Source organism: Hippocampus guttulatus, chromosome 8 (assembly GCF_054856545.1).
Source record: "Hippocampus guttulatus isolate MCC_2025c chromosome 8, RoL_Hgut_1.0, whole genome shotgun sequence".
NCBI classification, from domain to species: Eukaryota; Metazoa; Chordata; class Actinopteri; order Syngnathiformes; family Syngnathidae; genus Hippocampus; species Hippocampus guttulatus.
In genome coordinates, this window is record NC_141268.1 from 16460152 (window position 1) to 16480457 (window position 20306).

Sequence of the window (20306 nt, forward strand, 5' to 3'; positions counted from 1 at the left end):
CACAGAGCGCGACGGCTTCAAGTTTCGAGTGCGTTCCCGTGTTCACATCTTCAAACCGAAACTTTGAAGGACATAAGAAGTAACTTTCTCTCGGCTTCCAAGTGTCAAGAATTCGTGCTTCCCTAGTTTAGTAGTTAGTTGTTCGTTCTTGTATTCGTCAGTGTTAGGGTAGATTCTTTGTGTGCCAGCTTTTACTGCCTAATAAAGCTAAACAATGGGACAATTCTTATATTTGATTGTTCAAATGGGAAATATGTTTGCATGGAAAAGGAAAAAAAAATTGGGAAAACTCTTGCTATATTCTACAATCATTCATGAATAAAATTGAGACACAGGACTGATAAGTGTGTTTTTTAATTAAAAGCAAGCAGACAAAAGTACGGCAGTTGCAGATGACTGAACAGAGAAAAAGACTGCAAATAAAACGTGCAGATCCCTCCCAAAAAATTAAAAGGATTTTTTTTTCAACAAACATTTTACAGTGCGAAATGTGTCTGTGCTACAGAATGTTGGTGGTACTTACAAAGAGAAACAAAAAGAAATGAATGCGATGGTTCCCATGATCCCAAGTGAGTTGGGAGGTCCTGAATGGAGAAAACACCGAAGAGGAACCGTCAATTACACCCTTGTGATCGTGACGATAGCTTGCTGGTGGTGTGTCACGCGGCGCTCTCCAACAAAGAGATGCTATTGAGTACTTTCCGGCAGGACGTTTTTGGAGGTGCAGTTGTCAAAAGAAATTCAAGAACAGACGTGAGTAACCTGATGTCACAAAAAGCTCCCGCGAGAGGGTTCTCCTGCCTTACAAGGAACGCACATCCACTTGCCTTCTCTCAAACACAACCCAACACCGTCGACAAAAGGTCCAAGCAGTGCTATAAGCTGACAGACCATCTGCATAGCATTAACCTGAAATCTGGCAACCAAAACACGACGTTTCTAAATGCCACAAATAAAAGGTCAATAAGGCATGTGCTAAAATGTCTGTAAAAATATGTGGAAAAAATACAATTGAATCCTTTTTTTTTTTTTTCCCCCAAAGCTACGTGAAGGTGGCGCTACCTTCTCTGACCGGAGACTGGACCTGAAACAAGGACGTCTTAAGGCAGGTGAGAGGAGAGGTTGTGGGAGGCTACAGGTGAGAATGGCACAGGATGGCCCCGGTGAGAACATTCGCTAAGACAGCGCACGCAGAAAATGAGCAACGATTCCCCGCTCGCTCCAGTCAAGACAGTCCTTACAATCCACTCGTCAGTTAAAAATACATTTGCTTACATGGTGAATATGTAAAAGAAAGCCTGCGGTTCCATTTGTTTTTGGGATTGAGCCATTTCATTGAACATTCGCTAGTTTGGGCTGGACACGGCTAGCGGTGAGACTAGAGTGCTAAGCACAAAAGCTGACGTATGAGAGAGGAGAGGAGTAAACAGTGTGCGTCTCCTCGCCTTCTTTAAAATCATAATCTCTTTCCTCATCTAAAAACCACAGATCAAGAACCTCTTTGAAAACGGGGAGGGCGTTACAATGCGTATGACAACAAACAAAACAAAAAGCACTCCAAAACATTAGACCATGAAAAAATAAACACTGTGAAAAATCCATGCAGTGCGACTCACGTCGACATCTTATTGCTTCCTTTTTTCTTTCTTTTTTTACAATCTGTGAGCGTATCTTTCAGTGAGCGGCAGACTGAGGGCCCGCCATGGTGTTACTGGCTTTCTTCCTCCTCTTGGTGAGCAGCGGATTGGTGGAGTCCTCAATGGTCTTTATCTTGATCTGCTCATAGTCAACCCTCATGGTCGCCAAGGCACTGGTCATTTCCTCCTGAACGATGAGCACAGTCGGCACATTGGTACATTTCAGCAGCAGCAGCAGCAGCGCAGACCAAAAACAAGCAACCACGTGACAGACCTTGACATCCTCCCACGCATCCTTCTCTTCCTTTAACACCCGGCTAGTGTGCAGTGGCGTCTGAGGAACCTCCATCGATTGCTGCGGGGAGGCAGGCGACAATCTGCCTTCAGTGGACAACATCTTTCAAATCAATTGAACTCAAGAGAGAGCAAGGGTGTTTACATTAATCCAGGGGTGATTCATAAACTCCGTGATGGTCATCCTCTGGGTGGGCTCCGTCTTCAGGAGGGTCCGTATCAGTTGTTTAGCTGTAATTGAAAAACAGCACTTGGAGTTGGTCAAGCTCTTTTGAACACCGGCTGCATTTTAGCAATGTGAAAGAAAATAATCGGATTGGAATCGAACTGTTGACAGTACGCATGAAGACACTTTTTATTTTTAAATCTCAGCAGCATTTCTACAATAGCTACCTCCAAAGTCAATTACACCCAAAAACCTAATGTTGAGTGAAAACTAAAATTTAAGACATCAAATTTTTTTTCTCAAAGTTCCCTCAACAAGTCTGTTTTGCTTCTGTTTTTGGCGACTTTGTCTTTCAGTCATGCTACTGTAAAAAGGTAACAATCATGGCAGGAAGAGTTATTTCACGTCTATCTTTATTGTTTTATTACTCAGCCCTAAAAAACATTGGTTGAGTCGCTACACAGCAACACCAAGACACCCACCGACACCGGCACTGGCACCTCGCTCAGCCACAGACGCCGTATGGGACATGTTTGCGACTGGGCACAATTTTTTTTCTGGAGCAATTTACAAAAAGGCTTTTGGTGTCTGCTTTTAAGACATTATTGGAAAATTGGGAGGCAGACATCTCTTTGAAGAAGTTCTGTCTGATTTTTGGGGCTGAATAATTGTGAGAATTTTTTGTTTATTTCATGTTTTCTAATATATTGGCTGTTGATTACTGTTTTTTTTTTTAAATGAGTGAAATTTTGATTTTAATCAGCATCACAGAATATATTGTGTTCAAACTTGGCAGTTCCACTACAGGTTAAGTTTGCCTTCACCTGAAGAGCTTGATTTGTAGACATGTCAAACTTTCGCTCCAACCTTTGGTGTTGACAGCCAAACTCAAAAAGCACACGTGTAGTTTTGCCATTATCATCACCTTCTTCTGATACGTCAGACCACTCGGGATTTGGAAACTCATACTGTCCCATCCGAATCCTCTTCTTCATCCCGGGAGAAATGGCGAGACCGTGGTTTGAATAGAAAGGGGGGTACCCACACAACCTATAGAAGAAGGACAGTTACATGTTGCACGACCCCAAATAATCCCACGTGATGCGACGTGAAGAAAGACTTGACTTACAGAATATACATAATGACACCTAAAGACCACATGTCACAAGATTTGTCATATTTTTCTGGGCCCAGAACCTCTGGAGCTGTCGAAAGTGAAAGGGATACGCGAGAATTAGGACAACGCGGCTTAGTGAGCTGAGCCACAGGTGAAACGTGGAAAGCAAATGCAGAGAAGAACTCTTACCAACATAGTAAGGCGTGTAGCACGGAGTAGCAAGAGAGTTGTGTGAGGTGGTTTCCTTGGCAAAGCCAAAGTCTGTGAGTTTGAGCAAAGCGCTGGGCCTCTTGGTGGAGTACAGTAAATTCTCGGGCTGCGGGACGGTTCACATCGGTTACTCAAGTGGGTGATTGTCGTTTTGCTTTTGACCTCTCTTGCAAACAGAGAAAACGTTCATACCAACCTTAACATCTCTGTGTGCGATGTTGACGGCGTGGAGATATTGGATGGCCTCCCCTATGCTCTTCATGATGTCAGATGCCTCTGGCGTCAAGAATAAACAGGTTTAAAATAGAAAAACCGCGAGCGGAATACGCCGGCGCTGTTTGCATTATACTGCGGCAGTAATTTGGGAAATGCAGGCAGTGTGCTTTGATACCTCGCTCTGTGAAGGCCTGATCCCCTCTGTCCTGGATTCGACTGAAGAGTTCACCCCCGTCCATGCTAAAATGACAGATGCGTCCATTTTCAATGTTGAAACAATTCAGATTTATAATAAAATCCAATGATATGACATATCGTGGCACACAAAATATTCCACTTGATTTTACTTGAATGCACAACACGCATACGACGGTCGTTGCGGAGCACACAAATTTGCCGAGTTCACACGCTTGCAGTCATCATTTTAGCCACAGGCCATGCGACGGCGCCTGTGAACTTTGGTTTGCGGTACAACTGGTTGAAATGATGTATGGGAATATGCAAATCAATTGAATCGACATGATTCATTTCAGCCTTCTTTATGACTGCGAGTTTCAGTTGCAATCACAATTTGGGGTTTAGTGTGTGTGTGAGACCAAAGATGCATGATTGCACATTTTTTCGTTCTTCAAGCATGCATGTTGTGTGAGCAATCTTTGAGTGAGGGGGCGGTTCTAACCACAGCGCACTTCAAATTTCTCAAAATCTATCTGTCACTATTCGCTTACTGAGAAATGAAAGTTCAGCTGAGCATACTCGGTCACCCCAATGATCACCTGATGAGAACCCGAGAGCTTGTTACAATTTTTTAAAAATCCCTTTTGATACATTTTGGGATGGTGAGGCCCTGCCTCACCATGATTGTGTTCAGTCAGAAGCGATGAATTGTCATCAGCGATGAGAATGGCGCCACTGAATACACATATCTGATGTCATCGCAGCGATCCCAGACTCTCATTTTACATTCTCATGTCCAAAATAAAGACTCCACACCAAAAGGGAACATCATGAAGGGTAGAAACAATCAGACAAGTGAAAATAAGCCTCTCGCTTTGCAGAGGGATTGCAGCTGTCGAAGTACACAAGTTAGACACCCAGCAAACTTTAGTTTGCATGTTCAGAAAATTTTGAAGTATGCATTTGCCCGTGCAACGTTTTAGTATTTTAGGCACATGGTGTCATTTGATGTCCTTCCATAACTGCATCATGTAATCTGAAAGTAGAAATGACCATTTCAAGACCAAGACCGAACATTCGCTTTTATTCACCATAAATAAATAAATAAATAAAAGGTCCTCATTTTGCAATTCAACCGGTTTGTGACCCACAGACATCGAAGAACCTTTCAGGTATGAAAAAGTCAATCTGAGAGAATAACCCATAAAAGTTTAATTGAACGCAACAGAGAAACTGGATGAGTGTTTGGCACAATTGCCTCACAATTGTGAGGTTTGGGTTTGAATCTCTGCTCCGGCCAGTATGTGTGGTGTAGTTGACTTGTAGTAGTTCAATCAATCCAAGGTTTTGAAATCAATAATGTTTGCTTTAATTGTGATTTCTTGTCGGTGTGAGCGTGTTTGTGACTGAATTTGTAAAACTCACCACTCCATAACAATTAGCAGGCATTTTCTGCTTTGATAAAGGTTCTCATAGACATCAATAATCCGTACAATGTTGGAACAAGGCGATGCCCTCCAGTGAAGCTCCACCTCCCTACGTGCTTTTGAGCAATCTTGCAGCATCTAGACACCACGGGCAGGAAAAAATACACAAAACAAATCAACAGATTAATGGAGAAGACCAGGCAAGGCATCATCAATCACTTATCAGGATGCAGTAGCACGCAAGACAAAGAGAAGTCCAATGCTGACATCATCTGGCTAAATATAGACCATGCATTGCAGAGCTGGTTAAGTATAGATATGGCGCCCTCTTGCGATGGACCCTGATCAATGCACACACGAGCGATTTTGTGATTTTTTTTTTTTTTTTTTTTTACTCTGTTCTAAGGCCACCATTTGCTCAAAAGGCAACCTGTTTTCACGTTTTATGGCTGAGTGCAATCAGAATCATCATATTCGGAAATTGAACAAAACTTTCTAGATATGTGAAAATATTTGACAAGTCACAAGGAAATCCGGAACATTTTATCCAGGCAAAAGAATTCATTCAGCCTTGTAGCGTGGAAAATGATCGTCGCTCAGTCATGCCATGCATCGCATGGCTTCCCAAGCCTGGCCACAGACAATATAGCAGTGGCCTTAATGCCAGTGGTCCCCTCAGTGCTGGAAGTGTTCGCCTCTTTCAAGTTTCACATACTTGTATACAATGCAGGGTTGAGACTAACGATTATTTTAATCATTGATTAATTTGCTGATTATTCTTTTTGAGTTAGCTGGATTAAACAAAAATATTTTTTGAATGTACATTTGTTCATTTCAAATTGAGGAGAGTGCAGAAAATATGATGATTCAGTTCATGGTTTGGTCCATAACATGTCAGAAAATGCTCACTGCTTTCCACAGTAATGGCAGACCAAATCTCCCATTTTAATTAAAAAAAAACAAGATAATGACTCCACTTTCATGGGCAACAAAAGAAATTGGAGAATATTCACTGTCGAGAGGCTGAAATTCCAAGGATTTGGACAATTTAAAGCTCGTCTAAGTTTGATTCATTTCAATGTAATTTTTGCACCTCTAATACAATAGTTGTGAGCGAGAACTCAACTCTGCTCAGCAGACTAACTTTAGCTCAGCTATAATCGAATTATTTGACGAGTTAACAGTCAGGTTAAGAGAACAAAGCCACCCAAAATATCTAATAGCACAACTACTTTCCAAGGATTCGACAGTATACTGTTGTGCACCTTGTGATGTAGTGTCATGTGTCGTGTTTTTACAGCCCCGCTGCCCTACAGTGCCATAAATGCGTGTCTGCGGATAGATGCTAGCCAAATGTAGCATTGTTACCATTTCATTAACTGCTCAAACAATCCACAAAGTGTAATATCTCCCTTGTCATACAAAACGTAATGAACTCATATCCTCTTAATTGACCGAGCATCTCAGATCTAATTTGACTTGTTGTCTGACTCATTGTAGACATATGTTTTATTGTTTTACTCACCAGATTGTGACTTAAGTATGACGCTGAGGCTAACACCGCAGCTAGCACTTCATAGACATAGAACTGCTTTTTGAAAATATGAGTCATTCATCATCACGGTCAATCATCTTGACCGTAACGCAATTTCAATTTATTTTTTTTTTTACGATTATACTTTAAAAGTTGAGAATTGTTATTCACTATTCGTGGTGGGGCTCATTGGCTGTTCCCTGCGATATTACCGTTTTCTCAACTTTGTTTTTATGTGATGAGAGTAAAAAATAAAAATAAAAAAAATCACTCTCTGACATTGTGGAGGAATGAACCTTGTGCAACACGTTTCCAAATTCATCGATCTTTGAAAATCTCAGCTCATCCAACTAATAAATCTACATGAAGGCTCATCTTTACTGGGCGCAAATAACTGCCACCGTTTGTCGTAATAATATTTAAACTGTGTTTTGCTCAGGCAGGACATTTTAACATCTTGTTGAAATGTCAAAGAGGAACTAGCCAGAGCTGTAAGAAGAGAAGAAAAGGCCCTGAACCAAAATAGCGTAGCTAAATCTAAATATAACAAACACTCCCCGCACCCCGACACCCACCTTTTGCTTCATTGACAAAATATATACAGACACCTCCATTACACACCCCCCCCAGTTTTTTTTTCCCAATAACTGTGCAGCCCGCCCATCTGTTGTGGCCCCTCTGAGACTAAATCCAGAAGCCTGGTGAGAAGGAGGGGGCAGATGGGCACACAATGCACTTCCTAAAGCAAACACAAAAGCTCCAGAGCCACTGGCAGGAGACACTGGGAGGTGGGGCGAGGGAAAGATGCAGGAGTGTCCACCTGCCACTTGAACCGCAGCCAGGATGGAACCGGAGAAATCGCGCTGAAGGGGTGATAAGGCAGTGAAATTGGGCGGAGGGGGAGAGATTACAGAGGGACCTGTTAAGCTTGAATCGGGAGTCATGAAAGCCTCTTTGGGGGTTCAACAAGAGGATGTGTTTCTGGACGTGTTTGCATAGTACGGAGGCAAACATGTTTGTGTCAATAGGACAATCTGATTAGTGATATCCGTTAAACTGAAAACAAGATCTGTACAATTGCCGTATTCATATTGTGTGGACTGGAAACGCTGGTGTGACCATCCCTTTAAATTGGAAATAATTACCGGTAGAGATTCTGAACTACAAAAAAAATAAAATAAAAAGAGACAGACCAGTGGATTTCCCCTGATGTAAAATCAGGATAGGTAGGTATTTGATTGTGCCAGTATACGCTTATTTGCACGAGATACGAGCTATGACGTGGCCGGCAAAGACGTGGGTTCATACGTAAAGTGCCCCAGGGCACAACACATTCACAAAAAATGAGTGTCTGACCTTGAGGAGGAAGTGAGACTGAAATTGAAACAAACAACAAATGGGGAAGGACATAAGACGCCATAACTATGCCACTTCCTCTAGATTGGCTGGCAGACTTAGCATAAACTGTATTGGTGGTGGCCTTCATTTTTTTTTGAACTTATCAGTTAAAAACTGTGCCAAACATATCACGCAGGTTACTTGATGTGGCAGCCCCTGACTGACAGGAGACGACGCCAAAAATCAAACAACAACAAATGGTCAGTGGACGGACACGTACCATATTTCTCGACTACAAATCACTCCGGATTATAAATCGCATTTTGGGGGTGAAATTACAAATTGGATTCAAAAGAGCAGTATTTTGCCAGCAACTAACTGTGCTGGCACTACATTCAAGCCGTGTAAGATCAATTCAATATATCATAACATTCAAGTCCTAAAATCATGAATACACATTATTTTGCAGCGGTCTACTATTGTTTTTTGGCCCCTTTCATCTCACGGTCATGAATCAGGCGGCGGCAGTAGAATTGCAGTTGATCCCATATAGCGCAGGTGTTGCCTAATTTTGCATTCGTTGACTGTATAAGCGGTTTATAGGCCAAGATGAGTAGTCTGGAATAGCGACCCTAGTGAGGATAAGAGACTCAGATTATACATGGATGTATGGATTTTTTTTATGCTAATCTGTTTATGACAAGTGTGTCAGAGAAACAGATTTTCACAATAAGCTTGAGGGAGACGAACGGAGGTCTTTGGACCTTTGGTCGGGGGTTAAATACTGTAATATTTAAATCCCACAGACTGACATATAAATCTCTATGCGGGAAAAGAAAAAAAAAAAAAAGACAAAAAGCGCTGGGACTACTCAACGGGAGAGTTTATGCAAGGCTGCTCTGCAGCAGGGGCGCGTGAGGAAGGGGGGGGGTGCTCTAGGTGGCTTGGCACATGCCCAAAGTGACTCCAAAAAAAAGGTGTATATATATATATACACACAGTATACAGTATGTTATGTGTTTGTGAGTGAAAGCATATTTGTAGATCAAATGTTATGTAAGTCAGCCTGAAATTTGTTTGGCTAAAACTCCTTTGGGAATCAACAAATTTAAAAGTGTTTGACTTTGCAAGTACAGTCTGTGAGTGAGAGTGGGGAGGGCAGCTATAGCTGCGCAATGGGTCAGAGCCACCATAAAAGGGCAGGCAAATCAGGCAGTTGCAACCCCAAATATATAAATATATCCCCGGCTAATTTACCTCGACATACACACACTTCATGAGTGCAGTGAGTTGGTTGTTGTTGTGAAAACTTCACCAACAGGGAGACATCTGACTTGTGGTTCACGTAAGAAACAGGGTGACTGTCGGCACACCTGAAGTTCACTGAAGCTGGTCCAACCGGGCCAGCAGTATAAAAACACATATCTAATATTAAGAGTTTTATCCACTTACATGAATAATCTTTGTTCTTTTCACCCCATTGTGAACATTCCATTGCCACAATTCATTGTGCGCTACATATTTGGTTTGGCCACCGAGTACATCATCCACAAAACTGTTCGGAAAAGTCTTTGCGACTTTGAACGAATCATGATTTTATTTTTATTTTTTTAATTCAACATTCACGACCTTGGCAAACACTCGCAAGCCTTCGTCGCCCAGTGGGAGACGATCTTACGTGTAAAAGCTAGGGTGATGAAAGAAAAGTCAGGTCCCCCAACCAACAATCTCTCCCTTCCTTGCGGCCTCCCTCCTATTCCTTCCTTCCTTCCTTCACTTATATTTCAATCCTGAAAATGTCAGACAATTTCCTCTTTAATGGTATTAACCTTTAATCACACTCCAACTGTAAATCCTGAAGCCAGTTGAGACTGTCTGACTGCCACTTGAAATCTGAATATTTCTGGAGACAGTTTGGAAAGTCCATTGTCCAAATACAAGTTCTTTTACAAGTGGCTAACAGCGGCGGTCTTCAACCAATTGTTTGCAAGGGGGTGCTTACATCACGACGGTGGCTTTAATGTCATTCCAGGAAACCAAACTACGAACTCTGACTTCAGTCAACTTGCCTCACTGTGCGTTCTTCGTACCATTACCATGATGCCGCGCATGATGTGGCAGGTGCAGAGTGACCTTAAGGACCAACAAAACCTTTTTTCTGTTTGTTGTTCTTTGACTATGCAATGCCATAAATAGTGGAAACGTGTCGCTGATACATTACATTTTATTTGATACCATTCTAAATCTGTCATTAGCAAAACAAGAATTTTTTTTTTTTACTTCAGCCTGGTTCCCAGAAATGTGGGCCCAAGTTATCATTATATTTAGCATGTTGTGTCTGTAATTTTTCACAACAGCCTGCAAGTTATTCACCTTATTTGCAGGTCCCATGAGCCTTTCTCTCAATTATGTGTTCAACTCCCAGTATGAACCAAAGCCGGAATTTTGTTTACATGGTAACAGGTTGCGCAAGTCCACTTTCGATGACAGACTGAAACAATGTGAGAACGCTAGTTGTTGCAGCTTAAAAGCGAAAACATTTCAATCCAACTTCCTCCAAATGTAGCGGGGGTAGGAGGAGGACACGAAATAGTGGCCAGCGAGAGCGAACAGTCGCGTGTTTGGCTACTTTCAGAAGTCTGTCGCTTCAGACGATGAGGCGGTGAATAACCTTAAAATCTCTCAGGGGTTATCAGTACTTACACAGTAATAAAGTTGGCCGCGTTCTGTTCAACAAGTTTGGATGCAGTCTTATTTACCTACCACACATGACACTCAGTCAAACCCTTAATTTTATATCCATCCTAGAATCTAGCCTTTAATTCAGATTATGGATAAAGCGAATCCCGTCACAGTATCTTCCATGATAAAACTTAAGTGTAAAAATAAGTATTACGTTTTTTTTCCTGTACCCATACCGTATGTCTTTTTCTTCTATGTAATGAAATAAATTAGAGCTGCCTGCAACTAATAATTATGTAATAATTCATTTGTTGATTATTTTGTCGATTAGTTGATGAATCAGATTTTAAAAAACTATTTTGCCAGGAGAAGAGGGCAAAATTTCCCATAAGCAGACACAAGAAACTGGTTGGTGGATACAGAAGATGTTTGGTTGAAGTAACAACTATAAGAGGAGGAGCCACTAACACGGAATGAAAGGGCTGACTTACTTTCGCACGTTCAAGTTGTCATTTTTGTGAATAAACCACCTGTGTTGAACTAATTGTGAATGTTCATTATTAGGAATGTGTGCGTTAATTGGGATTTAGAAAAAAACATTTGAATGTGTCCATGTGTGGAGGGTTAACAAACTTCAAGCACGACTGTACAGAAACAGAGCATTACTGAGAACTCGGGACGGGAAAATAAATCCATTCTTAGGCATTTTGTGTCGAGGGCAGTGTGTCCGAATCGATTAATACATTTCAGCGAATTGATTTTTAAACAACAAAATGCTTCTAGAACAAAAACAAGTCAGAAGTGCGGCTGTTGCTGGTCAGCAATATACAAGAACCAATAAAGCCACGATGTGTCACAGATCAGAGCGGCAGCATGTATGTGAAGAGCAGTGACCCACTTCTTCAAGTTCGACAGTTCTATTTGAACCACCACACAGGATGTTTTCACGCTATGATTCACTTGGCCGTGACTTTGCGCAACCAATTTTTTGAACCACCTCTGGAAAAAAAAAGGGCTTAAAAACAATATCTTGACTGGACAGCCTCAACATGTGCCAGTATTTATTAATCATTGACCAACCACAGCTTCCCTAGACAGGAGTGTCACAAACAGGATTCCAGATTTTAGGGAACTACACTACTTGAGAAATATTTTACCAGCAAAACACCTGAAATTGTTGTACCATGTTATAGTAGTGGCTGATGAATGCGGACACTTGCCTTAGCCAACATTGAAACAGTAAAAGAAAAAAAAAATCCAGGGTAAAAAATAGATATGCGCCATTGGACCCGGTCCGCCACAACTTGTTAACCCCAATTTTGTGTTATTATGTCACGTCGGGTCTATTTGAGCTCCCCATTGAAAAATGCACTCTGGCGGGTTAAAATGGGTTTTCCACGTCTATTTTTAGATATGACGTGCAGTGGAATCCCCTCTATCGCCTCGTTTTCAAATAGGTGATTTTTATACAGCTGTATTTTTCGCAGGCACAGCGGGATAACTCATCGGCAGCCCCAAAACGCCTCGAAAGGGAGCTTGCTTTATTATATCGACATATTTCATCTAATTCTGAGTTATTTGAGGGAGTGAAAATGACATTTAGTTTTTACAATGCCAAATGGAATGATACGGTGCCCAAAGTGTTGATCATTCCGAAGTGATAATTAAATAATTAATGTAATTATTTCCATCCATCCTCTGAACTGCCTATCCTCAAATAGGCCATTAACTACAATTATAATTCCTCATCTCGTGAAATTATAGACTTTTTTTTACAGTGTTGCTTCTTTATAATTCAGTCCACACTGTAACTGTGAGGCCGCAAGGTTTCACCTTCATTCTCTTTCTGAAAACTGATGACAGGATATTCTATTATTTTGAGTTAAAAACAAAGCGTCACTTTTGCCACCCTTTTTAAGTCTTAAAAATGTCATAACTTCCTTCATTTTTTGACATCGACAACATATGAACACCATTTTCTTCCGACAATAAAGGGTCTACAAACAAAGGAGTGACTTAAGTCACCTATAATCAATGGTGAGTTTTAATTTTTTTTTAAATGTAACAAAGACAGCAAAAAACAACAACATGAAAACAATTATTTTTAACTAGAGATATGACGACTGTACGTATTCTGAAGGGCAAAAAAAACATGATACGAAGAGCGTTACTTTCCTCAGTGACATACATTTGTGTTGGACATGTGTGGTTCTGATCAACTTTTTTTTCTTCCCTTTGGCAAGTTATGACAGCTCAAGCAGGAAGGGATCCAGATAACCGCCTGGGAATTTTCTTCACGTGAGACAATGGGTTCCGCTTTAGAAGAGTACACACATTCGATGTTGCTTTTCAAGTCAAGCCTACCTTTAGCGCATACTTGTCTCCGGTTTTCCTCTGGAAAATTTCAAGCACCTTGCCATTGATTCCAAGCCCCAGAACCTGACTGGTCACTTTGTAATCGTCTGTAATGGCGTTCTTCTTGATCTGTAAGGAGGGTCTGCTCAAGAAGGGGAGAAATTGGCCCGAAGGGTTCGGCTGTCCGGCGGGATTCTGTTGCCCGGTCGGGTTGGGAAAGAGCGGTTGGTTCTGTGCGTTGGTTAGCATTTCTATTCGTCTGAGGTTAAACAGCAACCTCTCGTCCGGCCTGTTTCAAAGTCCGTTTTTCAAGGCAGGGGCTTCTTCCTGGATGAGCTTCCTTTTGACAAACTATTGGCGGTGTCGCAACCAGGCCCGAGGAAGCAAACCGCGGCCAGCTTCCGTCGGACGCTAACTAACTCACTCGGTTAGCCGAAAGAATGCTAAACTAGCTAGCCGTTAGCATGTCCACCCGCTCCTATTCTCGACCTTTGACTTTTCGGCTAACAAGTCAGCTCACGGTTAGCTTATCCATCTCTGGTACTGGTCGCCACGCACCGGTTCTTCCAAGGACACTCAATGAACTTTTTGTCTTCGGCTAAACCATGGCCCAAAAATGTTTTCGAGAGGCGCCGTGTCGCAAAGTGGCGATCGTCGTACAAAAATCAAAAGAATTGAAGAAAAGGCGAACGGAACAACGGTGATGAAAGTTGGGTTAGCAGTTGGAAGCACGGCGAACACTTCACTTTTCCGAGGGCCAAGTCAGTCAGTCAGACACCCAGCCAGAGCAGGTTTTACTACTGACGTCATCGTCTCGTTTTCGACGCTTAAAGGAGAAGCTGAGCCGTGATATTTATTGTTAACTTTTTGAAAATAAAATCCTTTCCAGTCACATTCAAAGAATGTGTCTCTTGTAAATGCTCGTCTTCGGAGTATTCTGGAGTTGATGAAATGTCATCTGACCGGAAATTCGACCGGAACCCAACTGACTGACATAAATTGGCATAGAGCATGGTTATGCCTTTTTAAATTCTGCATTTCAAATAAAGTAATTCAATTTAAAATACCACACAATCTTGCAATAATTCACTGTCCAAATTCACTGTGACTGAGATGATAAATGCCCCTTCTGTGGGAGTGAGTCAGAGACAATGATACGTTTATTTTCTAATTGCCCCGTTCATCATAATTTTGGAGAGATTTTGAAAAATATAGATGTGAAACAACTGGGCACCTTTACTTAGTTGGTGTTGTTGTCTTTACCGATAGCAGTTTCACTCGAGAGCCACTCGTACTGTTTTGATAGTAAAAGCTGGAAAGATAAAAATAGACCTGATAATCTCTATAACCAGCCAGCCAGTGAGCCCCACGGCCATCCCAAGGTTGCAAAGTGGTAAAGGTGATTGGCTGTGTACTTACCCCTACTGTACTTCCAAATGGGGCCATGGACATGCTTTCTATTTTTTGAAAACTATTTTTGGTATTAACTTATTAGATAAATAGAAAAGTGTTTAAGCATTCATTCAATATCTTTGATATCGAGGTAAAGGTCCAAGTACAGTACTAGTACAAGCTTTGTTCTCACAGGTAAAGCACTACCATGCCTCCAGCCTTCATGTTTCTCAGTCAGCTGCGAAAGGCTTTAGCTGAAATAAAAGACTAGAAATTGGATGGATAGTAAACTACTGAGACTAGTAACTATGGTTAAGCAAGTCGTACAGGCCTGGGTCACGCGCTCGGCCCCTTGGACCTTAATAGCAGCACCAAAATGTCCACAAGTGGCTTTGCCTCACTCGTCACATGTAGTTCATGTCGTGTCCCTTCCTGCAAATCAAAGTTACAACTACTTTCCAAAAATGTCGTACAATAGTGGAAATACCATTACAGTCATAACAAGAAGGCCATGCTGCTACTCATGTGCCCTAGTTGTCCTACTATTGAGGTGAATATGCACTGTGAGGAGAAACAGCATACAAGTAAGTGGCCAAAATGTAAAATGACTTGCAAATAAATGCACCAATGGTTTTGAGAAATGCTTTTCCACTGCATATTTTTTTCTAATCAAACTCCAGCATGAATAGATATGAAACAGTTAAACGTAACCAGTCAGTATTTACAGTACATAAACGTGAGCTGTGCTTGTGTCTTGAAAAGAGGAACTATCCATCCATCCATTTTCCGAACCGCTTGATCCTCACTAGGGTCGCTGGGGGTGCTGGAGCCTATCCCAGCCATCTCCGGGCAGTAGGCGGGGGACACCCTGAATCAGTTGCCAGCCAATCGCAGGGCACACAGAGACGAACAACCATCCACGCCCACACTCACACCTAGGGACAATTTAGAGCGTCCAATCAGCCTGACATGCATGTTTTTGGAATGTGGGAGGAAACCGGAGCACCCGGAGAAAACCCACGCAGGCCCGGGGAGAACATGCAAACTCCACACAGGGAGGCCGGAGCTGGAATCGAACCCGGTACCTCTGCACTGTGAAGCCGACGTGCTAACCACTGGACTACCGGGCCGCCCTAAAAGAGGAACTAAAAGATCTAAATTAAGATCATTTACAATATTCCTATCCTTTTTGGAAAGAGGACAGTCGTGAAAAGAGAGTCAAGAAAATCATTCAATATCAAAATCAAACATTCTCCTTGACACGCCAAAATCTCCAGTACTTTGGGGGCACACTGTGGAATTTCTTTGCATGTTAAAATGTTGATTTTTCGCACAAAAATGACAAAAAAAACCATGTGCAGTAGTCATGTAGTCTCAGCACAAAATAGATAGATAGATAGATAGATAGATAGATAGATAGATAGATAGATAGATAGATAGATAGATAGATAGATAGATAGATAGATAGATAGATAGAAATTGTATAAAATCTGGAAGTACTGTGGCAATACATGGGGGTTCAGTGCAGGACACGATGTGACGTGATCAATTTCCTAATCTCATTCATTTCGCAGCTGCATTTCTCCAAATAACCACTAGATGTCAGACCTGTCATATGAGTGTATTTAAACTAAAGGGGGTGGCGCTTGGATGACACTTAAAACAAACGTCTATGATACGTCCGCTCTCTCTCTCTCTCTCTATATATACATAATTTTTTTCCCTCCCTCACACTCAACATGGTTGCACACACATTTGAAAGTACTTCATCCTAACATTTGCCAAGTTTTCACTCTTTCAACCGACGCTTCTGGTGGTTTTTCATTAAGATGAAAGCACGTGCAGAAGTCAATATTTTAACTTGAACAAGTGTGCCTCGCCGTTCTGAAGTTCCATGTTCGAATCTCGAGCCTGGCCTTTTCTGTGTGCAGTGACATTCGAACATTTTCAAACTCCACGCAGAAAGGCCAGCACCGCAATTCGAGCACAGACCCTTAGAACAGAGGCAGATGTGCGAACTACTATTGAATTGAATTGAATACAACTTTCTTGTCAAATGTGCTGTATGTGTGTGTAACATACAGCACAATACTTATAGTCACGATGCTGCTTCAGCACTGACACTGTGCTTGGAGTGCACGATTGCGACGCTGTCGAGTGACTAATTTGTGTTTCTGAACGACGACGACAGTGTGATGTCAATTATGGGAAGTTGATTTATAGTCCACCCACTGTGGCACAACTCCTCCGCACAGCATCATTCTGTTCAATCCAACAGTAGCACAGAAACAGGAGCTCGGACCACCTGGAGAGAGACTCTCCTTTCCCATTAAAAGAGGAAACAATTCATCGATTTGATAAAATCAAATGTAATCAAATTAATTGATCACTATTGTCGATATAATTGATCCTTGTTGTTACCGTGCACATTATATTAAAAGATCTTGCCAAAAGTTATTCAGCGTTGCTTTGCACTGTTATGTAAGAACCACGTCCCCTGTCTCCTTCGCGTTGGTCACGGATGCCCCCCCCCCCCCACACACACAAATGCACCTTGAAAACATTCCTACACGTCTATTGGTGCGAGATGTCTGAAATTTGAGTGTGTTTGCTGAGCTTTCACAGCTTTGTGTTGTGTCGTGTTATGGAGCTGTGATGATAGATAGATGAGGACACCTTGTTCATCAATGTGTTCCTCCCCCCAGGGCAAATTTGGTATGTATTTAACCAAATTCCCTTGCATAGCTGCTGGACTGTTTGTCCTGTGAGGGACCAGGAATGTGTGGCCTGTGCACAGCGCTGCAGGATTTTGGAATGCTGACATTTTCACTTTCTCCTCTGCAGAGTCGTCCTCAGACACTCTCTCTCTTTTCGCAAACCTCCTGCATGGATGAAAACTCCAAAAGACGGTCGAGTCATCTCCGCAGATCCATCATCTCTCTATACCTTCCGCTCTTCATTAGCCAGGGCCAATTTGGAGCAGTTATTCCAGACGATTTCTCAGAATAATCCTCCATCACCGCATGGGGGTGAAACCTAAACCAGCTCTTGATATAGACCCCTGGTCAGCGTTGGCTCTGCCGGAGGATTCTAGCACCTGAACACTTGCGAGCCCCCTGGCCGACATGGGACCTCCTGAACCGGCTCACCCCTCTGATGCACGCAGCCACACATATCCCCTCATGATCCCCCAGCTATGATCTCTCGCTCCCTCTTTGTCCCGCCATCGCTCTGTAATTGCTATGTAGAACACCAAAAACCTATATTTACATTGGAGCTCATTTCGGGCTCGTCTTCACCCTTCTGCCATTGAAATGTATTTGTATAGCCTACACAAAAACGACCTTCGACAAAAGCAGAACGAAATGCCCGTCGGTGTGGCTGTTTATGTGTTGGTTTATTTGCGTCCTTTTTGGCTCCGAGTTTGCCTCAGTTGTTTCCAGTGGTTCGTCAACAAAGCTCCACCTCCAAGTCTCTTTTTCTCGCCCAGTGTTGCCTATTTTTACACACCTACCCCGAGGTCAGAGCGTTCTTTTCACAAAGAACTTAAGAAATCACGCAAAAGAGTTCACCTCAACTTTCCAGCAATGAGAGCTGCCGTATAACGTGTGTTGCGGCTAAACTCGTCATTGTCAAGGAGTGGATACTTGCCGGGGTTTACATCTACCTACAAGCAAGTGCCAGCTACAGAACACTCCACAGACACAGACATGGAAATTCCAAAGTCAAACCACACTTAAAAGGCTGTATTTTGTTTCACGTTCAAAAATAGACAGGGTTAGGCCATATTATTTTTAGCATAGACATTAATTGAATTGTACAATATTTGTATTAGGCAAGGTCACAAATAGTTTTTTTTTCAAAACTTTCCAACACCCCAAATCAAAATGCAATACGAACTGAGGACAAATGAAAGGAACTACACGACTCAAAAAGTGTACATATAATCAGTTGACTCGGTAGAAGTCTTGAATAATCACCCTTTACCGATTTACGACTGGATTCAGTTTCTTTCTTTTCAATCAAAGTGGAAAAATGACATCATGGGCTGATACCACTGCCTTAAAATGCTCTCAAGGTAATTGACTTCATGGCGGATATCGTATCCAGGTACCTGTAAGCACTCCCTGCAGCGCCTACGTGGGCATGCACTTGTGAGTCAAAGGATGGTCTCATGCTGAGGCCCGAGATCAATTTGAAGGGCTCTGGCCCTTGACAGGTGACCAACGCCAGACAGCAGCAGGTCTGTGATATTTGCAAAGTGAGCCTGTGCACACAATTTGTATTTGGGGTTGGAGTGCTAAAACAGCCATTTAAGTTGGAATAACTTTAAAATGTGAACTTTTGACATTTATGTTAACAATGCTAGGTTGGGGGACAATTCCAAGGACTTTTATCTTTTTTTTTTTTTGGAAACAATGTGGGCATTCTGATGTCAATTTCAGTTAACAGTAGGTGGCAGTGCAGGGCAAAATGGCAGCCTCCTGAGATGCATGAGAAACAGGTGACATTTTCCGATGAATTCATATTGCATTCATCAGAATGCTGTGTTTGGATTAATGGGGGAACATAACGAGGAAAAAAAATGGACTTGATGTCCGCTTAAACTTGGAAAACACTGATCTATCCCAGGCTACACACAAACAAGCACAGGTAGAGCATACAAACTCCAAACAGGAAGACCTGAGCCCAGATTGGAACCCTCGACCTCAGAGCTGTGACGTGGATGTGCTAACCACTCGCCAATAACATATGGATTATACAAAAAGCCGTGTGGAGTGAGTAAAAGCGTTTTCTCTCTCTCTCTCTCTCTCTCTCTTGCCCACGAGCAGCAGTGCAAGGCAAACAAAAAAAAAAAGGCCTCCACGGTTCACCTTTGATAGAAAAACTGCACAATGCAACAAACTCAGCACATGCATGGACACAAAAGGCACCATGTAAGTTTTGTCATCCATGAAATGAGCGGCCTGTTCTATAGCCCTTCAACCAGCTTGATCCCTCGTTCATCAAAGACCGCGGGTTTGAAACGCACGTCTGTGCACAGATATGAGGGCCAACGACGCCACCACTGATAAAAAAAAAATGTTTTTTAAAAACCCACAACTTGTATTTTTTAGCGGGAGGGCTAAAATAATCATTGAAATTGGAACAACTTCAAAACATAACTTCTCAGTGTTAGTTAGCACAACAAAGAAAACAAGTTGTTAGCTCCGAAACAATTTTCTGAGTTGTTGTTTGCTTTTATCTTTACATTTGGGGACAATAGAAGAGACAATGACTTCCTGAAGGGCTTATTTCTTTGTCGAAAATGCGGCAGAGACAATTTTCACATTAGCTTAACTTAAAATTTTCTCAAAGTTTTGTTGCCTTGAAATTTTGCGTTCACTCAACTTTTTTGGGGGGTAGTGCCATGAAAAGTGTCACGAACTGAAAATAATACCGAGGCCAAAAAGAAATGAATAAATAAATAAGATTACGCCCAACTCTCTGAAAGTAAACCTTTAATTTTTTTTCTCCCCCCTCTCTCACGATTATTCGTTTTCAGGCCAGCGGGGCAACCGTTTGTTAGCGTATGTGTGAGCAGTGCAATCGCTGTCACGTTTGAGTCACATGGACATTCCTGTTGCCCTTTGTGCCCTCATACAACACAAGAGGGCTTTTGATAACGAGAGACAATTATTTAGCCTACTTCTTTCCGCCTGCCGTCTTCCGTCCTACTCTGCTGACGAGAATGGCCTCATTTCATCCTGTTAGCAAACAC

The 20306-nt window shown here is 42.1% G+C and overlaps 1 protein-coding gene across 2 annotated transcripts; it reads right to left on the reverse strand.

Moving 5' to 3' along the window:
* Positions 1 to 338: 338 nt before the first annotated feature.
* Positions 339 to 13966, reverse strand: mapkapk2a (MAPK activated protein kinase 2a). 2 transcript variants are annotated; one of them, XM_086117030.1, is made up of 10 exons: positions 13163 to 13966; positions 5243 to 5382; positions 3816 to 3880; positions 3621 to 3700; positions 3404 to 3530; positions 3227 to 3302; positions 3023 to 3147; positions 2077 to 2162; positions 1912 to 1992; positions 339 to 1824 (listed from the first exon to the last, which is right to left on the reverse strand). In XM_086117030.1, exons 1-10 carry the CDS (start codon positions 13400 to 13402, stop codon positions 1675 to 1677), a joined length of 1170 nt encoding a protein of 389 aa, XP_085973156.1. In that variant the 5' UTR covers positions 13403 to 13966; the 3' UTR covers positions 339 to 1674. The 2 variants fall into 2 exon arrangements, with proteins under 2 accessions (XP_085973156.1, XP_085973157.1); XM_086117031.1 differs by lacking the exon at positions 13163 to 13966 and adding an exon at positions 12987 to 13093.
* Positions 13967 to 20306: the final 6340 nt, after the last annotated feature.